The 23089-nt window shown below is 59.2% G+C and overlaps 2 protein-coding genes across 2 annotated transcripts; both read right to left on the reverse strand.

The window, feature by feature from the left end:
• Positions 1-142: 142 nt before the first annotated feature.
• On the reverse strand, positions 143-16877 carry ASMTL (acetylserotonin O-methyltransferase like). The gene is made up of 10 exons (XM_058535343.1): positions 16736-16877; positions 12188-12319; positions 10951-10998; positions 9075-9139; positions 8255-8316; positions 6712-6820; positions 4509-4928; positions 4440-4471; positions 3852-4154; positions 143-1168 (listed from the first exon to the last, which is right to left on the reverse strand). The coding sequence occupies exons 1-10, from the start codon at positions 16826-16828 to the stop codon at positions 894-896; spliced, it is 1539 nt and encodes a 512-aa protein (XP_058391326.1). The 5' UTR covers positions 16829-16877; the 3' UTR covers positions 143-893.
• A 472-nt stretch (positions 16878-17349) lies between these two features.
• On the reverse strand, positions 17350-20018 carry LOC131400657 (basic salivary proline-rich protein 1-like). The gene is made up of 4 exons (XM_058535344.1): positions 19885-20018; positions 19585-19676; positions 19343-19526; positions 17350-18745 (listed from the first exon to the last, which is right to left on the reverse strand). Exons 1-4 carry the CDS (start codon positions 20016-20018, stop codon positions 17350-17352), a joined length of 1806 nt encoding a protein of 601 aa, XP_058391327.1.
• Between the last annotated feature and the right edge of the window lie 3071 nt (positions 20019-23089).

Raw genomic sequence — 23089 nt, forward strand, 5'->3', positions numbered from 1 at the left:
AATTATGTAGTTTGTAATAGTATAAAAATCATAATAGTACTTATAAAACTATATGTAAAATTATATGTAAATTATAATGTGTAATTTATAATACTATTTCTACAATTATAATAGTATGTAAATTACAAATATATATCCCTACACATTTATATATAAAACATAGGTCATTTATATGTTCTATTTATTTAAAATGTATTACACAGAGAAAATTTATATAAATGCCTGTGTATTTGTAAGTTAGCTACCTGTCTAAGAACCTATGGTGGTCTTAGCTGCCCCCATCTGACAGTCGGGTGTTTTTTCCTAATAATTTCCTTTGTACAGAATTTACTTTAGAAATCATAGTTCTGACAATAATGTTTTCTAATAATAATTGTGTTTGTAAATAACCTGTAAGTTGCTGCATACTTCCTATGACCTAATATACAGAGTTACCTGCACAAGCTTGCTCCTTTAACAAAGCAGGTAAGTTGCTGAATCGTGAGACAGACCTGCGTCTCCACTGGTACGCTGGGGACGTTTGCGGTGAACAGCCGTCTCGCCCGGATCCCACGTGAGCTGCCAGCGTGAGAGGTGGGCAGAAGCGTCTGGCGGGAGGCGGGGAGGCAGGGGTGAGGGTCCACGCTGCCCGCCCTGTCGCCCAGCCTTCCCGTCTCTCTGGGGGCTTCTAGACGCGTCCTCTCACCTCTGACACCTGCTCTGGTGGGGTCTGTCCCCGAGACTCACGGCTACCGTGGACCCTCCCTCCCCGGCCCGCGTGGATCCCGTGGCCATCCCCCGAGGCAGCGCCCCGTCTTCAGACCACACAGACGAGCTCAGAGACGGGGGCTTCTGGCGTCTTCAATCTGCTCTGACCCCCCACGTTCAGGCGTCCCTGCAGTGAAGGCGTCCCCTCAGGGCTGCGTGGGGACAGCCTCCTGGGGGGACGGCCGCGTGCCCAGGAGCACGTGCAGCTGGTCCCCCGCCCGCGCCTCCGCCACGTCCCGGAAGCCGTGTCGCTGCAGCAGGCGCCGGTACTCGGCCAGGCTCCTCTGCGCGCGCGGGGGCCACACCAGCCCGTCCAGGGCCCGCCGCAGGCCGCTCCGCGCCGCCCGCCTCGCCTCGTCCACCGTCGCGTTCTCCGGGCCCTCCTCGTCCCGCATCGTGTCCACCAGCAGGAGGCCACCGCCTGAGGGCAGAAGCAGAGCACGCTAGAGGCGGCGTCCCCGGGGACGGGACGGCCAGCGCTTAGAGGGGGACGGGAGGGCAGAATTACGGGGGAGAGGCTGAAGGCAGTGCCCACCAGCCTGGGGAACCAGAGAGACAGAGACAGAGAGACACAGAGAGAGACAGAGATGGAGATGGAGAGAGAGAGAGACAGGGAGACAAAAAGAGAGACAGACAGAAAAGGAGAGACAGAGAGATGGACACAGAGAGAGACAAGGAGAAACAGAGACAGACAGAAGGAGAGACAGAGACAGAGAAGGAAAGACAGAGAGACAGAGATGGAGAGAGAGACAGAGACGGAGACAGAGAGACAGATGGACAGAGAGACACAGAGATAGAGGAGAGGGAGACAGAGACAGATATAAAGAGACAGAGAAGGAGACAGAGACAGAGAGACACAGAATCACAGGACAGAGCCTGGGGTGCCTGGTCCAGGCCAGGGACCGGCCGGGGCTCCACGGAAGGAATTCACTGTGGAAACACGTGAGGAATTCTGATCACGGGACACAGCCGCAGCCCCGCCGCCTGCTGGATGCCCTCAGGGCCTCCCTTTCTCTGTGGGAGTCAGCTGAGCGACCTCCGGGGCGGAGCTGCTCATAGCGGGTCGGAACAGCTGGATCCTTGGTGGGGAACATCCTCGTGAGGATGGAGAACAGAAAGTGTGACTGTGTGTGTGCACACGAGGTTACCTCCATGGGCTCCAAAAGCCCTATTTTACATAAAGAGGCCACTTTCCTTTCTCCCCTGCGACCCCCGCCGTCCCCCGGGTGCAGGTGACCTGAGCCCAGCTGTGGGGGAGGGAAGCCGGGGTTCCCGGGGTCTCCCCATTTCTGTGGGGCAACTTCTCCTCCAGGACCAGCTGCAGGCTGACACTCGGCAGGACTCCTCGAAATGTGACAGTGGGTCTAGCCAGCAGGTCAGAGGTCCAAGGCCGTGCCCCCCAACCCTTCACAGTATAAAGGTCGCTTAGAACCAACTCTCCCGACGTGACCCGAATGTCTCCCGAGGTCGGTGGGCATTTGGCTCTCGAGGCGCCGACCCCGCCTCCCCCCGGGACGCCACAATGTCATTCCTTCCCCGGGCGGGAGCAGCCCTAGCTTCCGGTTTCTGGGTCTCTGTCTTCATTTCCCTCCAGCCTGTCTCCAGGAGGTCCCCAAGAAATGGTGAGGTGCAGGCACATTTCTGAGCCCATAAATGTCGACGGGCATTTTCCATCCACAGACGGGACGGGTGATTTGGGAACCCGTGGAAATCCCTGTTCCCTGTGCGGGCAGTGTGGCTCTGTGGCCCTCGAGCTCCGTGGCTGGTTCTGAGGGCCCCCGTGCGTTTCTGGGGCCGATTGCTGGCGCGGGACTTGGTTTCCAGCCTCCTGCAGTGGAGGCTCGTTCCTGGGCCCTGGGGTCCGGAGACATTGCCTCTGTGCTGGCTACAGGCTGACGTGTACCTGCGCCCTCTCTGGGCGGGTCTGTGGCTGCCCTGCTCCCTGGTTCCCGTGTGTCCTGTGAGTCCCGGGTGACCACGCTCGTCCCCTGGGACAACTGGGGGCTCGGGGGCTACTGCACCTCTTGGGTCCAGGAGAACCCCTTGTCGGCAAAGGGGACCCCCTCTATGTTCTCCAGTCCAGTACCAAACGGTCCCTTGTGCCCCCCACGGGGCCCTGCACCTGAGCCAGGAGCCTTGGGCAACCCAGACATGCCCTGCCCAGCTTGCAGGGGTCAGGCCCCTGTGGGAGGGGCTTGCTGTGGGGGCTGGTGTGATGGTGAGTTGTACAGGTCATCTTGGCTGGGCCACGGTCCCCAGATGTGTGTTCAGGTATGCTCCTGGGTGTGTCTGGGAGTGTGTTTTTAGATGAGATTAACGTGGAAATGGGTAGAGTCTGAGTAGAGCAGATGGCCCTCCGTAATGTGGGTGGGCCTCACCCAATCAGTTGACGGCCTCGAGAGGAAAAAGACCTGTAGCTCCTCAAGGAAGAGGGAACTGTGCCTCCAGAAAGCCTCAGACTCCAGCTGTGACGGCTCTTCCCTGGGTCTGCAGCCAGGACTTGTGAGCCTCCCCAGTCGCATGAGCCAACTCCTCATAATAAACCTCTCTCTGTATACATATATATACACACATCCTGTGGGTCTGTTCTAGGCAGAGCCCTGAGCAGTACAGGTGGGTTGGGGTAACACGGGCCTCTGTGTCCAGGCCCTCGCCTTGTCCTGTCTGCTCGCCCCAAGCCTCTCGGGCTGACGGGGCGTCCACGCCTGAGGACCCATGTCGGCCCTGACCTCGTGGAGACAGCCCGGGGACCACAGAGCAGCTGGGGGGAAATCAGAGGAGGAGAAGGGAGAGCCTGCGCCCACTGGGGCCCCGGGAGAGACATGGCGGGGGGGCGTCCAGGAGGAGGTGCGCGGACGGGAGCCCCCAGACCTCGTCGCAGGCTCTGGGGACCCAGGTGACCCTCGAAACCACAGGTCGGGGTCCAGACACCAAGAAGTTCAGAAACTGTGGCACCAGCTAGGAATCAAGTCCGTCTTCAAGGAGACGGGAAACACAGCACCAGAGTGTGGAGGGGGCAACTCACTGTCTTGGTAAAATTTACTCCTTTTTTGTTTAAATGAAAACTGTCTTCTAAAAGCGGAAACTAGATGCCGTGGCCTCACCTGGTTTGCAGCTGCCCGAGATGCGGCTCAGCAACTCGTGGACCTTGTCGTCCTCCCAGTCGCTGAGGATTCTGGACAGAATGTAGAGGTCGGCGTCCGGGAGGCTCTCTGTGAAGAAGTCACCTGGTTTGAAAAGAAGATGGAATAAATCGTCAGGGCACAAGAACGGGTCCTCCAGCTGATGGAAGAGGGGCTGGGCCGGTCTCTGGGATGCTGAAGCAGAGACCCCGCTTGTCGTGGGGAGAACTGTGACCCCCAAAAAGACATATTCAAGTGGTGACCCTTGGGAACCAGGAATGGGACCTCATAAGGAAACAGGGTCTTTGCAGATGTGATTAAGTGAAGGATGGAGATAAGGGCGACCTGGAGGGGGGTGGCCCTAAATCCAATGACAGTGTCCTCATCAGAGACAGAAGAGGAGACACAGACACAGAGGAGAAGCCACGTGGAGACGGAGGCAGAGATGGAGGGAGGCGGCCACCAGCCCAGAGCCCTGGGCCTGGAGCCCCAGAAGCTGGAAGAGGCAGGAAGGACCCTCCCCTGGAGCCTCCGGAGGGAGCACGGCCCTGAGACCCCTTCATCTCAGACGTCTGGTCTCCAGGATGGGGGAGGGTGAATTTCTGTGGTTTAAGCCTCTGGTTTGGGGTCATTCATTACGGCCGCCCCAGGACACCTTGTTCAGGTACCTTTGATGCCTTGAAGCCATCGATGAGCTCAAGAAGGCCAGTGGGGAACGGGGGCGGGCCATTCCCCGTCCTGTTGGAAGCCGCCTCCTGTGCACCCTCAGCCTGTGTTCGTTCTCCGCCGGCCTCCGCCCGGCCGCCGCGAGCCTCTTGGCTCTGAGCCGCGTCTGAGCCGCCGCCTTCCGCGTCGCTCAGGTTGTCGCAGGTGTCGAGGGCCGGGAGGGGGTCGTGTGTGAGCCGCTGCGGACCCTCGCGGGGCGGGGGGTAGTACAGCCTCGTCAGCTCCCTGCAGAAGCGGTTCAGCGGGAAGCCCACGACGTTGAGGAAGTCCCCGTGCACGGACTCCACCAGCATGCCGCCCAGCGCCTGGATCCCGTAGCCGCCAGCCTTGTCCCTGAGGGCACAGGAAGGGCCACACGGGGCGGGGAGGACACAGGGTAAGAGACCACGGGAGACATCCAGGGTTCTCGGGCCACAGGCACAGCCGCTGCGACCCTGTCATTCCAGTCGGACGCGGGGACTGGAGGGGACCCCAAGATCTGCACCCCGGGGGCTTCGTACGGAGGGTCGGGCTCCGGGCTAAAGCCGGACGTGGTCCTTCAGACCTGACCGCCAGCCATCGTACAGGTGGACATGGCGGCCCAGGGGGCTGCCCTCCACCCCAGCCCGGTGCCCGGCCCGTGGACCACAGTCTCAGGGGGTCACAGTCAGGGACCCAGGACCCCCGGCCGCGCTGCTCTGCACCCCTGCAGCCCTGCCCAGGCGCCCCATTCGGAGGCCTCTTTACGGGGGTCCTCGGCCCAGGTGTTCCCCGGGCGCCCCTGCTGAGACCTCCTTACAGGGGAACAGGGGTCCCTGAAGACCCTCCTCCAGTGACTGAGCACCCAGCACATTTCCATCCAAGCCTTCCCCTCCTCCCCAGACCCGGGTCCCTAAAGCCGCAGGAGGCTTTGGTCTGGAGGCCCCCTCAGCAGCAAGATGACCCCCACGTCTGTGACATCCATCCGGCCCCGTCTGGCAATGTCCCACGGGGGACAACGGAACGGGGGGATCTAGCACCTTCTATCCACCTCTTACAGCAACAGCAACTGATGAAGGGCTTGCTGATTTCTCTCACTGGGTTTATTGTCCCGATCAGCCACCCAACACCATCCTCACATCAGCACTGCCCTGCTGAGCCCGGCCCCCGCTGCCCTCACCATCCCGTCACCTGGGCCCCTGCACTGCCCCGCTGAGCCCGGCCCCCGCTGCCCTCACCATCCTGTCACCTCAGCCCCTGCACTGCCCCGCTGAGCCCGGACCCCGCTGTCCTCACCATCCTGTCACCTCGGCCCCTGCACTGCCCCACTGAGCCCGGCCCTCTCATTGTAAATGGGACAATCACCTCCCTATTGTGAACTAAATGTGTGTGTCCCCATAAATTCATATGTGGAAGCCCTGACGCCCAGTGGGATGGGATTGTTATATGGGATGTGTGGGAGTTGATTGGGGTTGGATGGGGTCATGAGGGTGGGTTCATTTGTCACAGCCGCCTCAGGAAATCACCCGACCCCGAGGGCACCCTTCTCCCTGACTTCGCCCTGCGCTGGCCCGAGACTGGCTTTAACCAGCAGAATGCCCGCTCCGACCCTCGGCCTCAGGAGCCCGGGGCATCTGTGCTCCCCTTCCCGCTGCTGCTGGCGCCCGGCCCCTCGTGTGGACCCCGACGGAGCCACTTCATGAGGAAACACAGCAGGCCAGTCCCCAAGCCACCATCAGACACGGGAGGGGGGCCACCAGCCGGCCCCCAGGAGCAGGCCCAGCACAGCTGGACAGTGGGCCGCCCAGCCCAGCCCCAGCAGCTGAGCCCATGTCCCCAGCTTGAGGACGATTGCTGCCTGGGGCCGGTACAGTTTGCGGTGACCTCTGAGGTCCAGAGAGAGAGCTGCTGTCGAAGCAGAGTCACCCCCTGCCCCCACGCCAGCTCCCCAAACGTGCCACCATCACAGGAGCGGGCATGGCGCCCCGGGTGGGCCCCCAGCGGTTTATGATCATCCGGGGACCCTCAGAAGCATGTTTAAGCCAGGCGCTTCTGGAAGACAGGGGCGTGGAGTGGACCCTCTGGAGCTCAGGCTGTAATGCCGGGCCGAGGGACCTCCCCCCAGGACGCGGGACGGCGCCTCCCGCCAGGCACTCACATGGGCTCCCCGCTGTCGATGTATTCCCACAGCAGCTCCTCCGACAGCTCCGAGAACCTCACCCTCGTCTCCTCATAGAATTCCGTGACCTCGGTGTCCAGCCGGCCGTCTGGAAGGTCGGAAGCCCGAGGTGAGGACCCACGGCCAGGGCGTGGCCTCGGGGTCCCCAGGTTTGTGTCTCTGCATTTGGGGGAGTTTCCTGAGCTTTGTGTGCAATTCAGAGATTGGTTAACGGGGGGGTAAGAGTTCATTTTCGACAAGGGAGAAAGAGAGAGAAAAGAAGAGAAATCAAGCAAATAAAATCAGCAGGAGGAGAAAAAGCCTGCGGACCCAGATGAGATGGCATCTCTGGTTTTCTGGGGTCAACACAAGATCTTTGCCTGTGCGGTTGGAAAAGCCCCACGCACAGAACAGCAACCATGCACAAGGGCCGCTTGAGAGAGTCGCCCTAACCAGCTGTCCTGCAGTGATGGTGCCCCCCAAATTCATGTCCCTCGCGACCTGGGAATGAGACCTTGCTTGGAAATAGGGTCTTTGCAGATGTGATTAAGTGAAGGATGGAGATGAGGTTGTCCTGGAGGAGGGTGGCCCTAAATCCAATGACAGTGTCCTCATCAGAGACAGAAGAGGAGACACAGACACAGAGGAGAAGCCACGTGGAGACAGAGGCAGAGATGCAGGGAGGCGGCCACCAGCCCAGGGACGCCTGGAGCCCCAGAAGCCGGAAGAGGCAGGAAGGACCCTCCCCTGAACCCTCCGGAGGGAGCACGGCCCTGCGACCCCTTCCTCTCAGACCTCTGGTCTCCAGGACTGGGGGAGGGTGAATTCCTGGGGTTTTAAGCCTTGTCGTTTGTGCTCATTTGTACGGCCGCCCCAGGACACTCACACCCCAGCCCAGCATTAGGAGGGTCTGAGCCAACAACAGAGACATGAAAGAGAACTGAGAGCTGAAGGGTCCCTGGGAATCTCAGTCTCCAGCAACTGCTTTCTCCCCAAAGGGCCCCAGGCTGAAGTCCAAGATGGCCCGAGAGGGTCAAGGTGCCCCAATCGCTGACCACATGCCCTGGGGCCGCCCATCGGGGGATGCAGTCAGGGGGCCCAGGGCCAGGAGCTCAAACTCCACGTCAGGGTCCTTCCGTGGACCTAAAGCCTCTGCAAAGCAGCCGTTCAGGTTACTCCTCACGGATTTCGTGCGTCTTTTAAGAACTTTGCCGTGACGTAATTTAGAGACGCCAACGTGGGCGAACCTCGTCAGCCTCCAGGACTGAAGGGTCTCAGGAAACATTGCACGGGTCACTGACGGGTTTTAGGACTGGACACCCACGTGTCCGCCATCCAGACACCGCCTCCCAGCACCGCCTCCCTCGGGCGCCCAGAGGTGACCCCACGACTTCCAGGACAGACCCCGACTTCCCCGGGCAGGACGGGAGGAAAGGGCTCCTTGGGAGCGACACCCGGCTCCCTCTGTGAGCCCAGGTCACCGAGAACGCCCGGCTCCCCCGGGTGACCCCGACCCAGGCAGGATGTGGAGTTGCCGAGGTACCTGTGCTGCAGCAGTGGACGATGGCCACGCCCGTGAACACGCTGTGCTCGGTCCCGTTCAACCTGCAAGACACGCCCAGTGCCACGTGGTCAGGCGGGGGCCGTGGGCTGAAGCGCCTCTGATGCCCCACGGTACGGCTGGAGTCCTCGCACCCTGTCCGCTCGCCGGCCTCTGCCGCCATCATCCCAGCCACCGGGTCCCCAAGGAAACCTTCCTAGAGTGACCAGTGCAGGTTGATGCCAGTGTGGTCACCGCTCTTAGAGCAGAAGGGAGCGCGGGGGCCGTCTCTTATGGGACTCGAGGTCCCCGTCATGGGGGAGCACACAGACCCTGACAGGGAGGCCGGCCGTGTGGGGACCGGGCAGCTGTCAGCTGGCTCTTTCTCCGGGTCCATTTGCTGTCTGGGGCCGGAGCGAGATGCCGGCCTACAGACACAGTGCAGAGGACGGAGGTGAGACCGTGCAGATGTGTGAGGGTGTGGCCCGCCCAGGGTCAGGGATCCAGGACAATTCCTCCCGAGGACGGGCAGGGAGGGACAGTGCCCACCTCCCCGTGGCCGGAGCGGAAGCTCAGATGCACTGGGCTCCTGGGGAAAGCCGGTCAGAGGGGCGTGGGGAGCCAAGAAGGATGGGGAGGGGCCAGAGGGGCAGGCTGATGGACACCTGGCCCCCGCGGGAGGCCCAGAGGGTGAAATCAGCACAGCTTATGTCCACGGGTGCCGGCCCGTCCTCTGAGCTGACCCGGAGGCGGGTTGCGGCCCGTCCACCCAGCCCCGCAGCTCTGTCTGCCATATCCCAGGAGGCAGGTGGTGGGCACCCACCTGGAGAGCATGCTGTAGGCGTCCTGTTTGTCGACTGGCTTCTCCAGGATCAGCCCGCCCACCGTCTGCGAGAGAAGCGAGAGGGAGAGGGTCTCTCCAGGCCCTAAGCCGGGAGCATAAAAGCCGCCCCGTCCACTCTTTAGACCCGTGGTTTTTTTTTTAATTTGAGGTGAGAGTCACATGACATAAAATGCACCATTTTAAAGTAAACAGTTCTGTGGCATTTTGTGCATTCACAACATTGTGCAACCACCGCTTCTATCTACTTCCAGAACTTTCTCATCATCCTGAAACACTGGGTACCCATTAAGCAATTTCCCCCCCAATCCCCGCTGGCAACCACTAATCCACTTTCTCTCTATGGATTTGCCTGTTCTGGACATTTCATGTAAATAGAATCACACGCTATGTGGGCTTTTGTGTCTGGTTCTCTCACTGAGCATCGTGTGTTCAAGGTCCATCCACGTTGTAGCTGTGTCAGTGCTTCTCTCCTGTTCATGGCTGAGTAATATTCCACTGTGTGGATGGACCCCATTCTGTTTATCCACTCATCCATCGATGGACATTGGAGCTGTTCTGACCTTTGAGCTATTGTGAACAGTGCTGCTACGAATGTGCGTGTACAAGATTTTGTTTGAACACCTGTTTTCAATTCTTTTGGGTATATACCTAAGAGTAGATACTAGGGCTGCCATAACGGAGGACCACAGACTGGGGGCTTAAACAACAGACATTTATTTCTCCCGTCCTGGAGGCTGAACTCTGAGATCCAGGTGTCACAGGGCTGGTTCCTCCTGAGCCCTCTCTCCTTGGCGTGTAGACCCCGTCTTCTCCCCGTGTCCTCACGTGGTCGTCCCTCTGTGTGTCTGTGTCCTCATCTCCTCTTCTCATAAGGACGCCAGTCCTGTTGGATCAGGACCCACCCTCATGACCTCACGTTACCTTCATCACCTCTTTAAAGACCCATCTCCAAATACAGCCCCGTTCTGAGGTCCTGGGGGTCAGGGCTCCAACATGTGAATTTGGGGACACAGCTCAGCCCCCAGCACTGGAACTGCTGAGTCCTACAGTAATTCTATGGTTAGCCTTTTGAGGAGCCTGCATTGCTCACTTTTGAACTTCCATGTAGAGATGCCCTGAACCGTTAACCAGACAGTGTCTGGTTCTCGCCCACATGCACGCAGGTCCCATCGACCTGGGCTACATGGGAACAGACGGCACGTGAGGGCGACGTGGACCCCGGGACGGCCCCATCCAGTGTTTTCCGACCCCGGACTGTTTCGGCGTTCACACTGCCGGCCCCTTGTCTGGAGACTGTCCGTGGCATGCTGGCATCGAGGCCCAGCGTCGCTGGGTTCAGGTCACCATCAGGCCAGCTGGAAGGTGGACAGAGGGCCGTCACCAGTGTGGCAGAGCTGCGGTGAGGACCAATCTGTGCGACCTCCCATCGCAGAGCACAAAGCTCTGTGGACAAAACCCCCGTCTCAGGTAGAACTGTGTCCCCCAAAAGATATGTCCAGGCCCTAACCCCCCACCTGGTGAACAGGATGTTACCTGGCAATAAGGTCTTTGCAGATGTAATGGAATTTAAGGTGAGGTCGTACTACAGTCAGGTGGGCCCTAATCCATTATGACTGGTGTCCTTATAAGAAGAGGAAAATTGGGACACAGACACACAGAGGGACGACCATGTGAAAACTGGAGGGATGCCCACAAGCCAAGGGATGCTGAGAATGGTCCGCAGACCTCCAGAAGCTGGGAGACGCCTGGGACGGATTCTCCCCTGGGGCCTCCAGAAGGGGCGAGCTCCACCCACACCTTGACCTCAGTCACCAAGGACACGGAGACGGAACCCGAGGCTGGAAAGTGGACTCACCACGATGGTGTCCGCTCCGATGACAATGTCGGGGGTCCGGAGGTCTTTCTGCAAGAAATCCAAACTCAGATTTAGAAATGGCATGCCTGCGTGTCTTATGCAGACATTTTCGTGTTACGACGGGCATGAAACAGCATCACTGGTACAAAGCCAGTCTTGTTTCAGAAAGCAAGATCTGCATGTCCTCAATGCGCCAGGCAGGGACACAAGTGTCACCCCAAGACGCTCATCTGACATTTGTATACAACCTTGATCTTTGGGCGCACCGTAATACTAACATTTCCATTGCCAAAAATCAAATAATCAATATTCATTTTTTTACACCAATAGTTATGTTATAATTATAGCATTAACTAGAATACATTTACTATATTAATTTCAGTAGGATATTATTTTTGTTGTTAGTGCCGTCGAGTGGATTCTGACTCCTGGTGACCCTGTGGACAGCAGAGGGAACCCTGCCCAGTCTTTTTGCACCGTCTTCTCCCATTCCAGTGCCCTATCAGACAATACTCTGCTGCTATTCACCGGTTTTCATGGTCAATGTTTTTGGGAGTGGGTGGCAGGTACTTCTTCCTGGTCTGTCTTAGTCTGGAATCTCCACTGAAACCTGCCCACCATGGTGACCCTGCCGGTATCTGAAATCCCGGTGGCAGAGCTTTCAACATCACAGCAACGTGCAGCCACCACACTGTGACAATGACAGATGTGGGTGTGGCTCCCTGACCAGGAAACAAACCCTGACCATGAGAGTGAGAGCACTGAATCTTGACCACTAGACCACCAGGGCTGGTGTCAGATATTATTGTAACACACGGTAATCGATAAGCTACATTAATCCTATATCATAAGTGACACTATTATAGTAATAACAGTAGTATATTACATAGTAACACCTAGTGATAAATAAGTTGCATTAATTCTATATCATAAATGATACTGCTATATCAATTATAATAGTATATTACATAGTCATAAAGGAGCTGTATTAATTCTTTATTGTAATGATACTGTTACATTGTCATAGTGTTACATTGTAACAGAGTAATAGACACACGTTGTTACATAAAGGACACCATTAAAGGGCTACAATAGCACACTACACAGGAACACTCAGCAATAGGTAAGCTACAGCAATTGCACATTGTAAACGGCATTTATTTATAACACCGATGTTTGAAACCTGGACGCGCCCTCACAGCGAGAGGACCTGCGGGCAGCAGAGGCGGGGCCTTGCCTGGTGCATCCTGCTGGCCACCTCCAGGGCCTTCTGCTTGGCTGTTTCGACGGCATACGCGTGAGGGGTGGGGAACGAGGCTTTCTGGAGGTTCTCTTTGAACCTGGAAGGGACCACCTCGAACCTGAGACCCTGGAACGGGAGAAAAGGAAGGCTGGAGGGTTTACCGGAAGAACTCGAGGACGTGGAACAGAATGGGCACGGTTTACAGGAACTGCGGCCTTCCCGACGGGCACGCCCCCTTCCGGCCGTCCACTATTCACGGGAACTTTACCAATAGCCAGCTCCTGGTGGGGCAGGGGGTGGCGGGTCCTGGCGGGAAGACACTGGCATAGCAGCAGCCACACAACACCAGCAGGGTGGTGTTGACTGGGGTGCTGGGGCCCACAGCTCTGGGGGTCGAAGGGCTCTCAGGGTGTCCCAAGGGCCAGCGCTCCCCTCCCCAGTGGTGGTCAAATATACTGCCCACACAAAATACAAAGAAATGCCACAAACACTGGCTGCCTAAGGGGCAGCTGCATTTCACTTGGTCCCTGACACCATGAGCAGCTAGGACAGCCCTGGGGAGGCGGTCACGGTCGGGTGACATACCAGAGTCCACTGGGGACAGGAATGTGGGCCTGTCCACAGAGGTGAAACTCCCTATCTGCACGGGCACCCCTACAGGGCACACACCTGGCTCTGACTTTCCTTGTTCACCTCTCTAAGGGGTGCCCCTCGGTCATGTACCTCGAGAACCCCTACGTCCCCTGGACCACTCTGTGAGCCTCCATCCATTCAGTGCCCCCAGCCCTGCCCCTGGAGGTACAGAGAGCACCCCTCACTCGGTACCCACCCCTCCCCTCCACCCAGGTCCAGACTGGGCCTCCTCTGCTCCCCTATCTCCACCCAGTCCACAGGCCAGAAACTAGAGCAACTGAGACAGCACAGCACCCCCCAGACAGCACAGCCCCCCCGCCAGACAGCACAGCCCCCCACCAGACAGCACAGAACCCCAGACAGCACAGAACCCCAGACAGCACAGCCCCACCAGACAGCACGGCCCCCCACCAGACAGCACAGAACCCCAGACAGCACAGCCCCGCCAGACAGCACAGACCCCCCAGACAGACAGCACAGCCCCCACCAGACAGCACGGCCCCCCACAAGACAGCACAGAACCCCAGACAGCACAGAACCCCAGAGGACACAGCCCCGCCAGACAGCACAGCCCCCCCAGACAGACAGCACAGCCCCCACCAGACAGCACAGAACCCCGGACAGCACAGCCCCCACCAGACAGCACAGAACCCCAGACAGCACAGAACCCCAGACAGCACAGCCCCACCAGACAGCACGGCCCCCCACCAGACAGCACAGAACCCCAGACAGCACAGCCCCGCCAGACAGCACAGACCCCCCAGACAGACAGCACAGCCCCCACCAGACAGCACAGAACCCCGGACAGCACAGAACCCCAGACAACACAGCCCCCCCAAGACAGCACAGCCCCCCCAAGACAGCACAGACCCCCCCCGACAACACAGCCCCCCACCAGACAGCACGGCCCCCCACAAGACAGCACAGAACCCCAGACAGCACAGAACCCCAGAGGACACAGCCCCGCCAGACAGCACAGCCCCCCCAGACAGACAGCACATCACACACCAGACAGCACAGAACCCCAGACAGCACAGCCCCCACCAGACAGCACAGAACCCCAGACAGCACAGAACCCCAGACAGCACAGCCCCGCCAGACAGCACAGCCCCCCCAGACAGACAGCACATCACACACCAGACAGCACAGAACCCCAGACAGCACAGACCCCACCAGACAGCACAGACCCCCCCAAACAACACAGCCCCCCACCAGACAGCACGGCCCCCCACAAGACAGCACAGAACCCCAGATAGCACAGCCCCCCCAGACTGCACAGCCCCGCCAGACAGCACAGACCCCCCCAGACAACACAGCTGCCTACCATGCACTGTCCCCTCCCCTCTGCCCCTGTCCCTTCTGCCAGTAGCAGCTCTAGGCAGGACCCTGCTCAGGCACACACACTGGCCTTGGCTGGGCCGCCCTGCACACCGCAGCCAGCAGGTCACTGGGTTACTAGGGCCTGGCCCACCGATCACATAGACTCCTCCTTCCCCGGCCCACAGCCCTGGACCCCCATCACTAGGGTCTCCCATCCTCTCTAGGATTTTGCCTGCATACCCTGGCCCTGATCACTGAGCCCTGGTCACTAGGCCCGCGCCCACACACCCCGGCCCTCGTCTCTGAGCCCTGGTCACTAGGCCCGCGCCCACACACCCCGGCCCTCGTCTCTGAGCCCTGGTCACTAGGCCCGCGCCCACACACCCCGGCCCTCGTCTCTGAGCCCTGGTCACTAGGCCCGCGCCCACACACCCCGGCCCTCGTCTCTGAGCCCTGGTCACTAGGCCCGTGCCCACACACCCCGGCCCTCGTCACTGAGCCCTGGTCACTAAGCCCTTGGGCACTGGGCCCTGGGGTATGCACCTTGGCCCCCAGTCTCTGGCCCCACTGGTAACCAGGCTCCCAAGTTACTGGGCCCCATTCTCACTGGACCCCCTCATCACTGGGCCTCTGGGCACTGGGCCTACTGGTCACTAGGACCCCTGGCCATGGCGTCCCCAGGTCTCAGGGCCCCCTGTCAATGGGACTCCAGGTCACTGGGCTCCCTGTCACGGGCCCCCTGGTCACTAGGTACCCCAGGTCACAAGACCCCTGGGACACTAGGCCACCCAGTCACTAGGCCCTCCTGGATTCTAGGCCACAAAGGTCACTAGGTCCCCCTGGTCACTGGACCCCAGAGGTCACTAGGCCCTCAGGTCACAATGTCCCCTAGTCACTACGCCCTTCAGGTCACTATGTCGCCTGCACACTAGACCCCTAGGTCACAATGACCCCCAGTCAATAGACCCTCCAGGTCAATAGGCCTTGGTCACTTGGTGCTCCAGACATTAGTCCCCCCAGGTCACAATGTCCACGGTCACTAGGTCCTCCAGGTCAAAAAGTTCACAGTCACTAGGCCCACTAGGTGAAGAGAACCCCTGTCAGTAGGTACCCCAGACACTAGATCCCCAGGTCACAACATCCATGGTCACTAGGCCCTTCAGGTGAATAGACTCCGAGTCACTAGGTCCCCTGGACACTAGGCCCCAGCATAGCACAAGGTTCATGGTCACTAGGCCCTCCAGGTCAATAGGCCCCCTAGACACTAGGCCTCCTGGACACTAGGCCTCCCAGGTCACTAGGTCCCCTAGTCACCAGGCCCTTCCAGTCACAGGCCTGTGGTCATTAGGCCCCCTGGACACTAGACCCCCAGATCACAATGTCCCACGGTCACTAGGCCCTCCAGATCACTATGTCCCCGGGTCACTACATCCCCTGGACACAAGGCCCCACATGCCATACGGTCCACAATCACTAGGCCCTCCAGGTCACTAGGTCCCCTGCACTCTAGGCCCCTCATGTCACAAGGTACCCCGGACTCTAGGCCCTCCAGGTCTATAGGTCCCCCAGTCAACTGGTCCCCTGGACACTAGGCCCTCCAGGTCACTAGGCCCTCTGGGCACTAAGGTCCTCCAGATCACTAGGTATCCTGCAGACTAGGGCCCCCGGGTCACAAGGTTCACAATCACTAGGCCCTCCAGGTCAATAGGCCCTTCAGGTCACTAGACCCCTGGACACTAGACCTCCCGGTCACAATGTCCTACAGTCACTAGGCCTACCAGGTCAATAAGACCCCAGGTCACTAGGTTCCCTGGACAATAGGTCCCCCAGGTCACAATGACCCCCAGTCACTAGGCCCTCTAGGTGAATAGGCCCCTGGTTAATAGATACCCTGGACACTAGGCCGCCCAGGTCACTAGGTCCCCCAGTCACCAGGCCCTTCAGGTCACAGACCTGTGGTCATTAGGCCCCCTGGACACTAGGATTCCAGGTAACCAGGGCCGCTGGACACTAGACCCCCCAAGTCACTAGATAACCCAGTCACTAGGCCCTCTAGGTCCTTAGGCTCCCCAGGTGACTAGGCCACCTGGACACTAAGTCGCCGGTCACTAGGGAACCTGGACACTAGGCTCCACACGTCACTGGTTCCCTGAGTCATGAAGACTCTGGGTCACCTGGCCTCCTGGACACTGGGCCCCCCAGTCACTAGGACCCTTGGACACTAGGCCCCCAGCTCACAAGATCTCCCAGTCATTAAGCCCTACAGGTCAATAGGCTCCCAGGTCACTGGGTTCCCTGGACACTAGCCCTCCTGGACTCTAGGGCCCCTGGACACTAGGCCCCAGGTCATTAGGCCCTGCAGACCATGGACATTAGGCTCCCTGATCGCTAGGCCCCTTGGTCTCTAGGACCCCTGGACACTAGGGCCCCCTGGACTCTAGGCCCCTGGACACTAGCCCGCTGGTCACTAGGCCCCCCACCCCGTCACTATGCCCTCTGGAGACTAAGCCCCCTGGGTCACTAGGCCCTGCAGACACTCATCACCAGGCCCCGCTGCAGACCGGGCCTTGGCCCGTCCCAGACGCTCACCGTTTGGCTGAGGATCTCCCGGCGGCGCGGGGAGGCGCTGGCCAGCACCACCCACTGGTGCTGCAGCTTCCGGATCACCGGGCAGAGCACCATGGCGCCGCCGGGCCCTCGCTCCGCTCCCCGCACCCCAGACGCGCCGGCGCCGCCGCCGCGGAGCGCCGCACGCGGCCCCGCCCCGGCCCCGCCCCGTTCCGCACGCGGCCCCGCCCAGGCCCCGCCCCGCGCCGCACGAGGCCCCGCCCAGGAACCGCCCCTCTCTGACGAGGCCCCGCCCTGGCCCCGCCCCGTTCCGCACGAGGAGCCGCCCAGGCCCCGCCCATCACGCCGCCCGAGTGAAGCCCCCGCCCCCGCCGCTCGCCCCGCCCCCGCCGCGCCGCGGGCACTGAGGCTGGGCGCGCGCTGGGGATGCTGACTCGGATCCCGGCTGGGGTCCTGGGCGGGGGGCAGGGCCCCAGAACCCGGACGCCCCCCGGCTCCCGTGGGCGCTGTGAGTGTGGGAGGGCGGAGGTGAGAGTCCCCGCGGGCGCCGTGAGGGTGGATGGGGGTCCCCGCGGGCGCCGTGGGGTGCGCGGAGATGGGGTGGTCGCCACCGGCGCGGTGGGGGCGGAGATGGGCTATCCGCGGGCGCGGTACGACGGAGACGGGGGTCCCCGCGCGGGCGGTGAGGGGTGGAAATAGGGGTCACGGATGCTGTAGGGGGACGGAGCTGGGGGTCCCCGCGGGAAAGGCATGTGGGCGGAGATGAAGGGCGTTCCCGCGGGCGCGGTGGAGAGGAATAGGGTTCCCTGTGGGCTCTGCAGGGGAGCGGAGATGGGGGTCCCGGCGGGCGTGATGGGCGGGAATAGGGTTCCCTGTGAGCTCTGTAGGGGAGCGGAGCTGGGGGTCCCCGCGGGAAAGGCATGTGGGCGGAGATGAAGGGCGTTCCCGCGGGCGCGGTGGAGAGGAATAGGGTTCCCTGTGGGCTCTGCAGGGGAGCGGAGATGGGGGTCCCGGCGGGCGTGATGGGCGGGAATAGGGTTCCCTGTGAGCTCTGTAGGGGAGCGGAGCTGGGGGTCCCCGCGGGAAAGGCATGTGGGCGGAGATGAAGGGCGTTCCCGCGGGCGCGGTGGAGAGGAATAGGGTTCCCTGTGGGCTCTGCAGGGGAGCGGAGATGGGGGTCCCGGCGGGCGTGATGGGCGGGAATAGGGTTCCCTGTGAGCTCTGTAGGGGAGCGGAGCTGGGGGTCCCCGCGGGAAAGGCATGTGGGCGGAGATGAAGGGCGTTCCCGCGGGCGCGGTGGAGAGGAATAGGGTTCCCTGTGGGCTCTGCAGGGGAGCGGAGATGGGGGTCCCGGCGGGCGTGATGGGCGGGAATAGGGTTCCCTGTGAGCTCTGTAGGGGAGCGGAGCTGGGGGTCCCCGCGGGAAAGGCATGTGGGCGGAGATGAAGGGCGTTCCCGCGGGCGCGGTGGAGAGGAATAGGGTTCCCTGTGGGCTCTGCAGCGGAGCGGAGATGGGGGTCCCGGCGGGCGTGATGGGCGGGAATAGGGTTCCCTGTGAGCTCTGTAGGGGAGCGGAGCTGGGGGTCCCCGCGGGCGCGGTGGAGAGGAATAGGGTTCCCTGTGGGCTCTGCAGGGGAGCGGAGATGGGGGGTCCCGGCGGGCGTGATGGGCGGGAATAGGGTTCCCTGTGAGCTCTGTAGGGGAGCAGAGATGGGAGTTCCCGCGGGCTCTGTAGGGGAGCGCAGATGGGGGTCCCCGCGGGCGCGGTGGAGAGGAATAGGGTTCCCTGTGGGCTCTGCAGGGGAGCGGAGATGGGGGTCCCGGCGGGCGTGATGGGCGGGAATAGGGTTCCCTGTGAGCTCTGTAGGGGAGCGGAGATGGGGGTCCCGGCGGGCGTGATGGGCGGGAATAGGGTTCCCTGTGAGCTCTGTAGGGGAGCGGAGCTGGGGGTCCCCGCGGGAAAGGCATGTGGGCGGAGATGAAGGGCGTTCCCGCGGGCGCAGTGGAGAGGAATAGGGTTCCCTGTGGGCTCTGCAGGGGAGCGGAGATGGGGGTCCCGGCGGGCGTGATGGGCGGGAATAGGGTTCCCTGTGAGCTCTGTAGGGGAGCGGAGATGGGGGTCCCCGCGGGCGCGGTGGAGAGGAATAGGGTTCCCTGTGGGCTCTGTAGGGGAGCGGAGATGGGGGGTCCCGGCGGGCGTGATGGGCGGGAATAGGGTTCCCTGTGAGCTCTGTAGGGGAGCAGAGATGGGAGTTCCCGCGGGCTCTGTAGGGGAGCGCAGATGGGGGTCCCCGCGGGCGCGGTGGAGAGGAATAGGGTTCCCTGTGGGCTCTGTAGGGGAGCGGAGATGGGGGTCCCCGCGGGCGCGATGGGGGGGAATAGGGTTCCCTGGGGGCTCTGTAGGGGAGCGCAGATGGGGGTCCCCGAGGGCGCGGTGGAGGGGAATAGGGTTGCTGTGGGCTCTGTAGGGGAGCGCAGATGGGGGGGTCCCGCGGGCTCTGTAGAGGAGCAGAGAGGAGGGGTCCCCGCGGGCGCGATGGGGGGGAATAGGGTCCCCTGTGCTCTGTAGGGGACTGGAGATGGGGGGTCCCCGCGATCGCGGTAAGAGTCATGGAGACTGAAGCTCACTGGGGGCGTGGTTGGGGACTCAGAGACGGGGCCCCCGTGGGCGCGCTGTGGCGAGACATGGGGGGTCCCCGCGGTCGCGGTGAGTCATGGAGAATGAAGCTCACTGGGGGCGTGGTTGGGGACTCGGAGACGGGGCCCCCGTGGGCGCGGTGGGGGCGGAGATGGGGAGGTCCCGGCGGGCGCGCTGTGGGGGGACATGGGGGTCCCCGCGGTCGCGGTGAGTCATGGAGAAGGAAGCTCACTGGGGGCGTGGTTGGGCGCTGGGAGACGGGGCCCCCGTGGGCGTGGTGGGGGCGGAGGTGGGGGCGGAGATGGGGAGGTCCCGGCGGGCGCGCTGTGGGGGGACATGGGGGTCCCCGCGGTCGCGGTGAGTCATGGAGAAGGAAGCTCACTGGGGGCGTGGTTGGGCGCTGGGAGACGGGGCCCCCGTGGGCGTGGTAGGGGCGGAGGTGGGGGCGGAGATGGGGAGGTCCCGGCGGGCGCGCTGTGGGGGGACATGGGGGTCCCCGCGGTCGCGGTGAGTCATGGAGAAGGAAGCTCACTGGGGGCGTGGTTGGGCGCTGGGAGACGGGGCCCCCGTGGGCGTGGTAGGGGCGGAGGTGGGGGCGGAGATGGGGAGGTCCCGGCGGGCGCGCTGTGGGGGGACATGGGGGTCCCCGCGGTCGCGGTGAGTCATGGAGAAGGAAGCTCACTGGGGGCGTGGTTGGGCGCTGGGAGACGGGGCCCCCGAGGGCGCGGTGGGGGCAGAGATTCAGAGAGAAAAAGAGAGATGGAGACAAGATAAACAGCAGACACACAGAATCTCTCACGCTAAGACAGGCTTCTCAGCCTCGGCGATGGTGACATCTGGGGACACATCCTGCATTTTGTGGAGGCGGCCCTGCGCGTCCCGGGATGTTTAGCAGAATTTCCGTCTTCTGACCACTAGATGGCGGTCAGTACTTGCCCTCCAAGATGTGACGCCAGAACTGTCTCCAGAATCCGTGTCCCCTGAGGACAGAAGTGGTCTTGCTTGAGAACCACAGTCATAGACTAGAGATAGATGATAGATAGAAAGATAGATAGATAGATAGATAGATAGATAGATAGATAGATAGATAGATAGATAGACAGATGATAGATGAAAGATAGAGATGATAGATGAAAGGATAGATGATAGATAGAAGATAGGTAGATGATAGATGATAGATGGATAGATGGATATGATTGATAGATAGATGATAGATGAAATAGATAGATGGATGGTACATAGATAAATGATAGATATGATTGATAGATAAATAGATGATAGATGAAAGATGGATAGATAGATGATTATATATAGAAGATAGTTAAATAGATAGATAGATAGAGAGAGAGAGAGAGAGAGAGAGAGAGACAGATGATAAAGAGATGTTAAATAGATGAAAGATAGATGAAAGACATATAGATAGAGATGATAGAGAGATGAAAGAAACATAGATAGATAGATGATAGATACATACATGATAGAAAGATGATAGGTAAATTGATGATAGATAGGTAGATGATAGATAGATGATAGATGGATAGGTAGATAGATGGATATGATTGATACATGATAGATAGATGAAATAGATTGATAGATGACAGATGGATAGATAGATATGATTGATAGATAAATAGATGATAGGTGAAAGACATAGATAGATGATGATAAATGGATGGATAGATAGAGGGATAGAGGATTATATATAGATGATAGATAGATGATAGATAGATAGATATGATAGATAGATATCAATCTCTCATGCTAGGTCAGGGTTTCTCAGCCTCAGCACTACTGACATCTGGGGCTAGACCGTTCTCTGATGTGGTGGTGTCCTGTGCCCTGTGGGGTGTGGAGCAGCATCCCTGGTCTCCACCCAACAGGTGCCAGGAGCACCCTCTCTCATTGTGACAATGAAAAATGTCCCCAGACTAATACACGTATATGAATAGAAACATATGTGTGTATGTATATGTACATGTGTCTGTGTATGTGCGGTATATATGTATATGTACATTAATGTGCCATCCTATTACATGTTTGGGTGGCATTGTTACCTCCTTTTGTTTTTCTTAGCCGTCTGTACTGGGAGACCCCCACAAGGCTTGGGATAGTCCTTCAAACCAGGTTTGGATGCCTGCAGACCGGGCGGTGATGCAGATACGGGACTTAGAGGCAGTGATGGTCTCGCTGGCTCCCTCGTGCAGTGGGGGCCGTGGTGGAGGCTGCGGGCCCAGGAGCCGGCTCCCCGACCCCCTGAGCCCCTGAGCCATCAACCTCGGAGCAGATCTCGAAGCCCCTTTTGTCCACTCCTGCTCTCCCCCGACAGAGGGGCTGTGAACCTGGAGGGCAGGACTCAGGTGTTCGGACTCCTCCACCATCCCATCCCTGTCCATCCAGCCCCCAGGCCCCCACAGCAACACCTCCAGAGGGGTGACCGCCCACCAGCCAGTCTCTCAACAGCTGGTTCCGATTTGCCGTCCAGCCTCACCCAGGACAGCCTGCCCCAAAACATCCCACGTAATTCAGGAATCATTTCCTGATTGGTTGAGGTTTGCATTTCCCTCAAATGTTAGAAATAATCCTTATAATAATAGTTTCTAAGTCGAGCCATCACCCTTAAAGCTCAATTATAAAGTCTTTATAGTTGAATCATCTCCTCCTGGTCACGCCAACCAACATTTGGCTGGAAAGGTCAAGATGAAGGTGTTAAGGACCGATTTTCACTTTGCACACCAGAAATGGTGTCCAGCCGGCCTCCTGCCAGCTCTGTCTGAGGGCAGGCTGCTCATTTCTCCGCTGCCACCGATGGTGTCCCTTAATTGTTATCGGGAAGAAGGAAACAGGAGGTATTTCAAAGGCAAACTTGGAAAACATTTATTGAAGGATCAACACCTTTGAGAATCCATCCCTCTGACCTTGTAGCATAAATTCTCGGAAAGCGTTCGATTGGGTCCACTCCCCCCAGGTCTCCAGAGCAAGCCCCCAAGACTCCTATTTAGTTCTACTCACGAGCCAATCATTTATTTTAAAAAATATAGAGATGGTTGATTTTGCGATAGTTTTAGATTTACATGGGGGTTGCAAAAATAGCATAGCGTCCATCTCCGGGTCACATCTTCCCCATCATGTTAGCATCCTGCATCACGTGGCCCATGGGTCCCAACCAAGAACCAACATCAGTCCATCGCCGTGAAAGTTAAGTGTCTCCAGGCTGTGTTTGAATCTCACCAGTTTTCCCAACACTCTTCCAGGATCCGCTTATCCAGGATCTCGTGTTCCTTACAAGTTCCAGCCTCTTTCGTTCTCAGGGTCGCAGACGAGGAGGGGACAGGTTGATGGGCATTTCGATCTGCTGTTTACATACAGTCTAGGAAGCGCTGCGTGACCATGAGGGATTTCGACGGCATTCGGAAATCCCATTGTCATTACGGAATCCCACAGATTTCCAGAGACAGATCAGAAATGTTTTAAAAACTGAAGTCCCAAGTTGAAGCTTTTAAACAGTTGAACCTGAATTGCTTCTACTTTGCTCCAATAACCATGACATGGTCAAGTCTGGGTAAATCTCGGACGCTTTTACTTGGCTGTGTCCTCCAGAGAGAGTGAAAATTTGATAGTGAAGACGCGTTTGTGGCATGACGTGATAGGAGTAGGGTTTTTGGTGCCCTGGCTATTTCATGTCAAATTTTGATCTGATCCTTTTTGGAGATGGAGGGCAAAATCTGGCTAACGTAGGG

This window comes from Diceros bicornis, chromosome X (assembly GCF_020826845.1).
Source record: "Diceros bicornis minor isolate mBicDic1 chromosome X, mDicBic1.mat.cur, whole genome shotgun sequence".
Classification (NCBI taxonomy): Eukaryota; Metazoa; Chordata; class Mammalia; order Perissodactyla; family Rhinocerotidae; genus Diceros; species Diceros bicornis.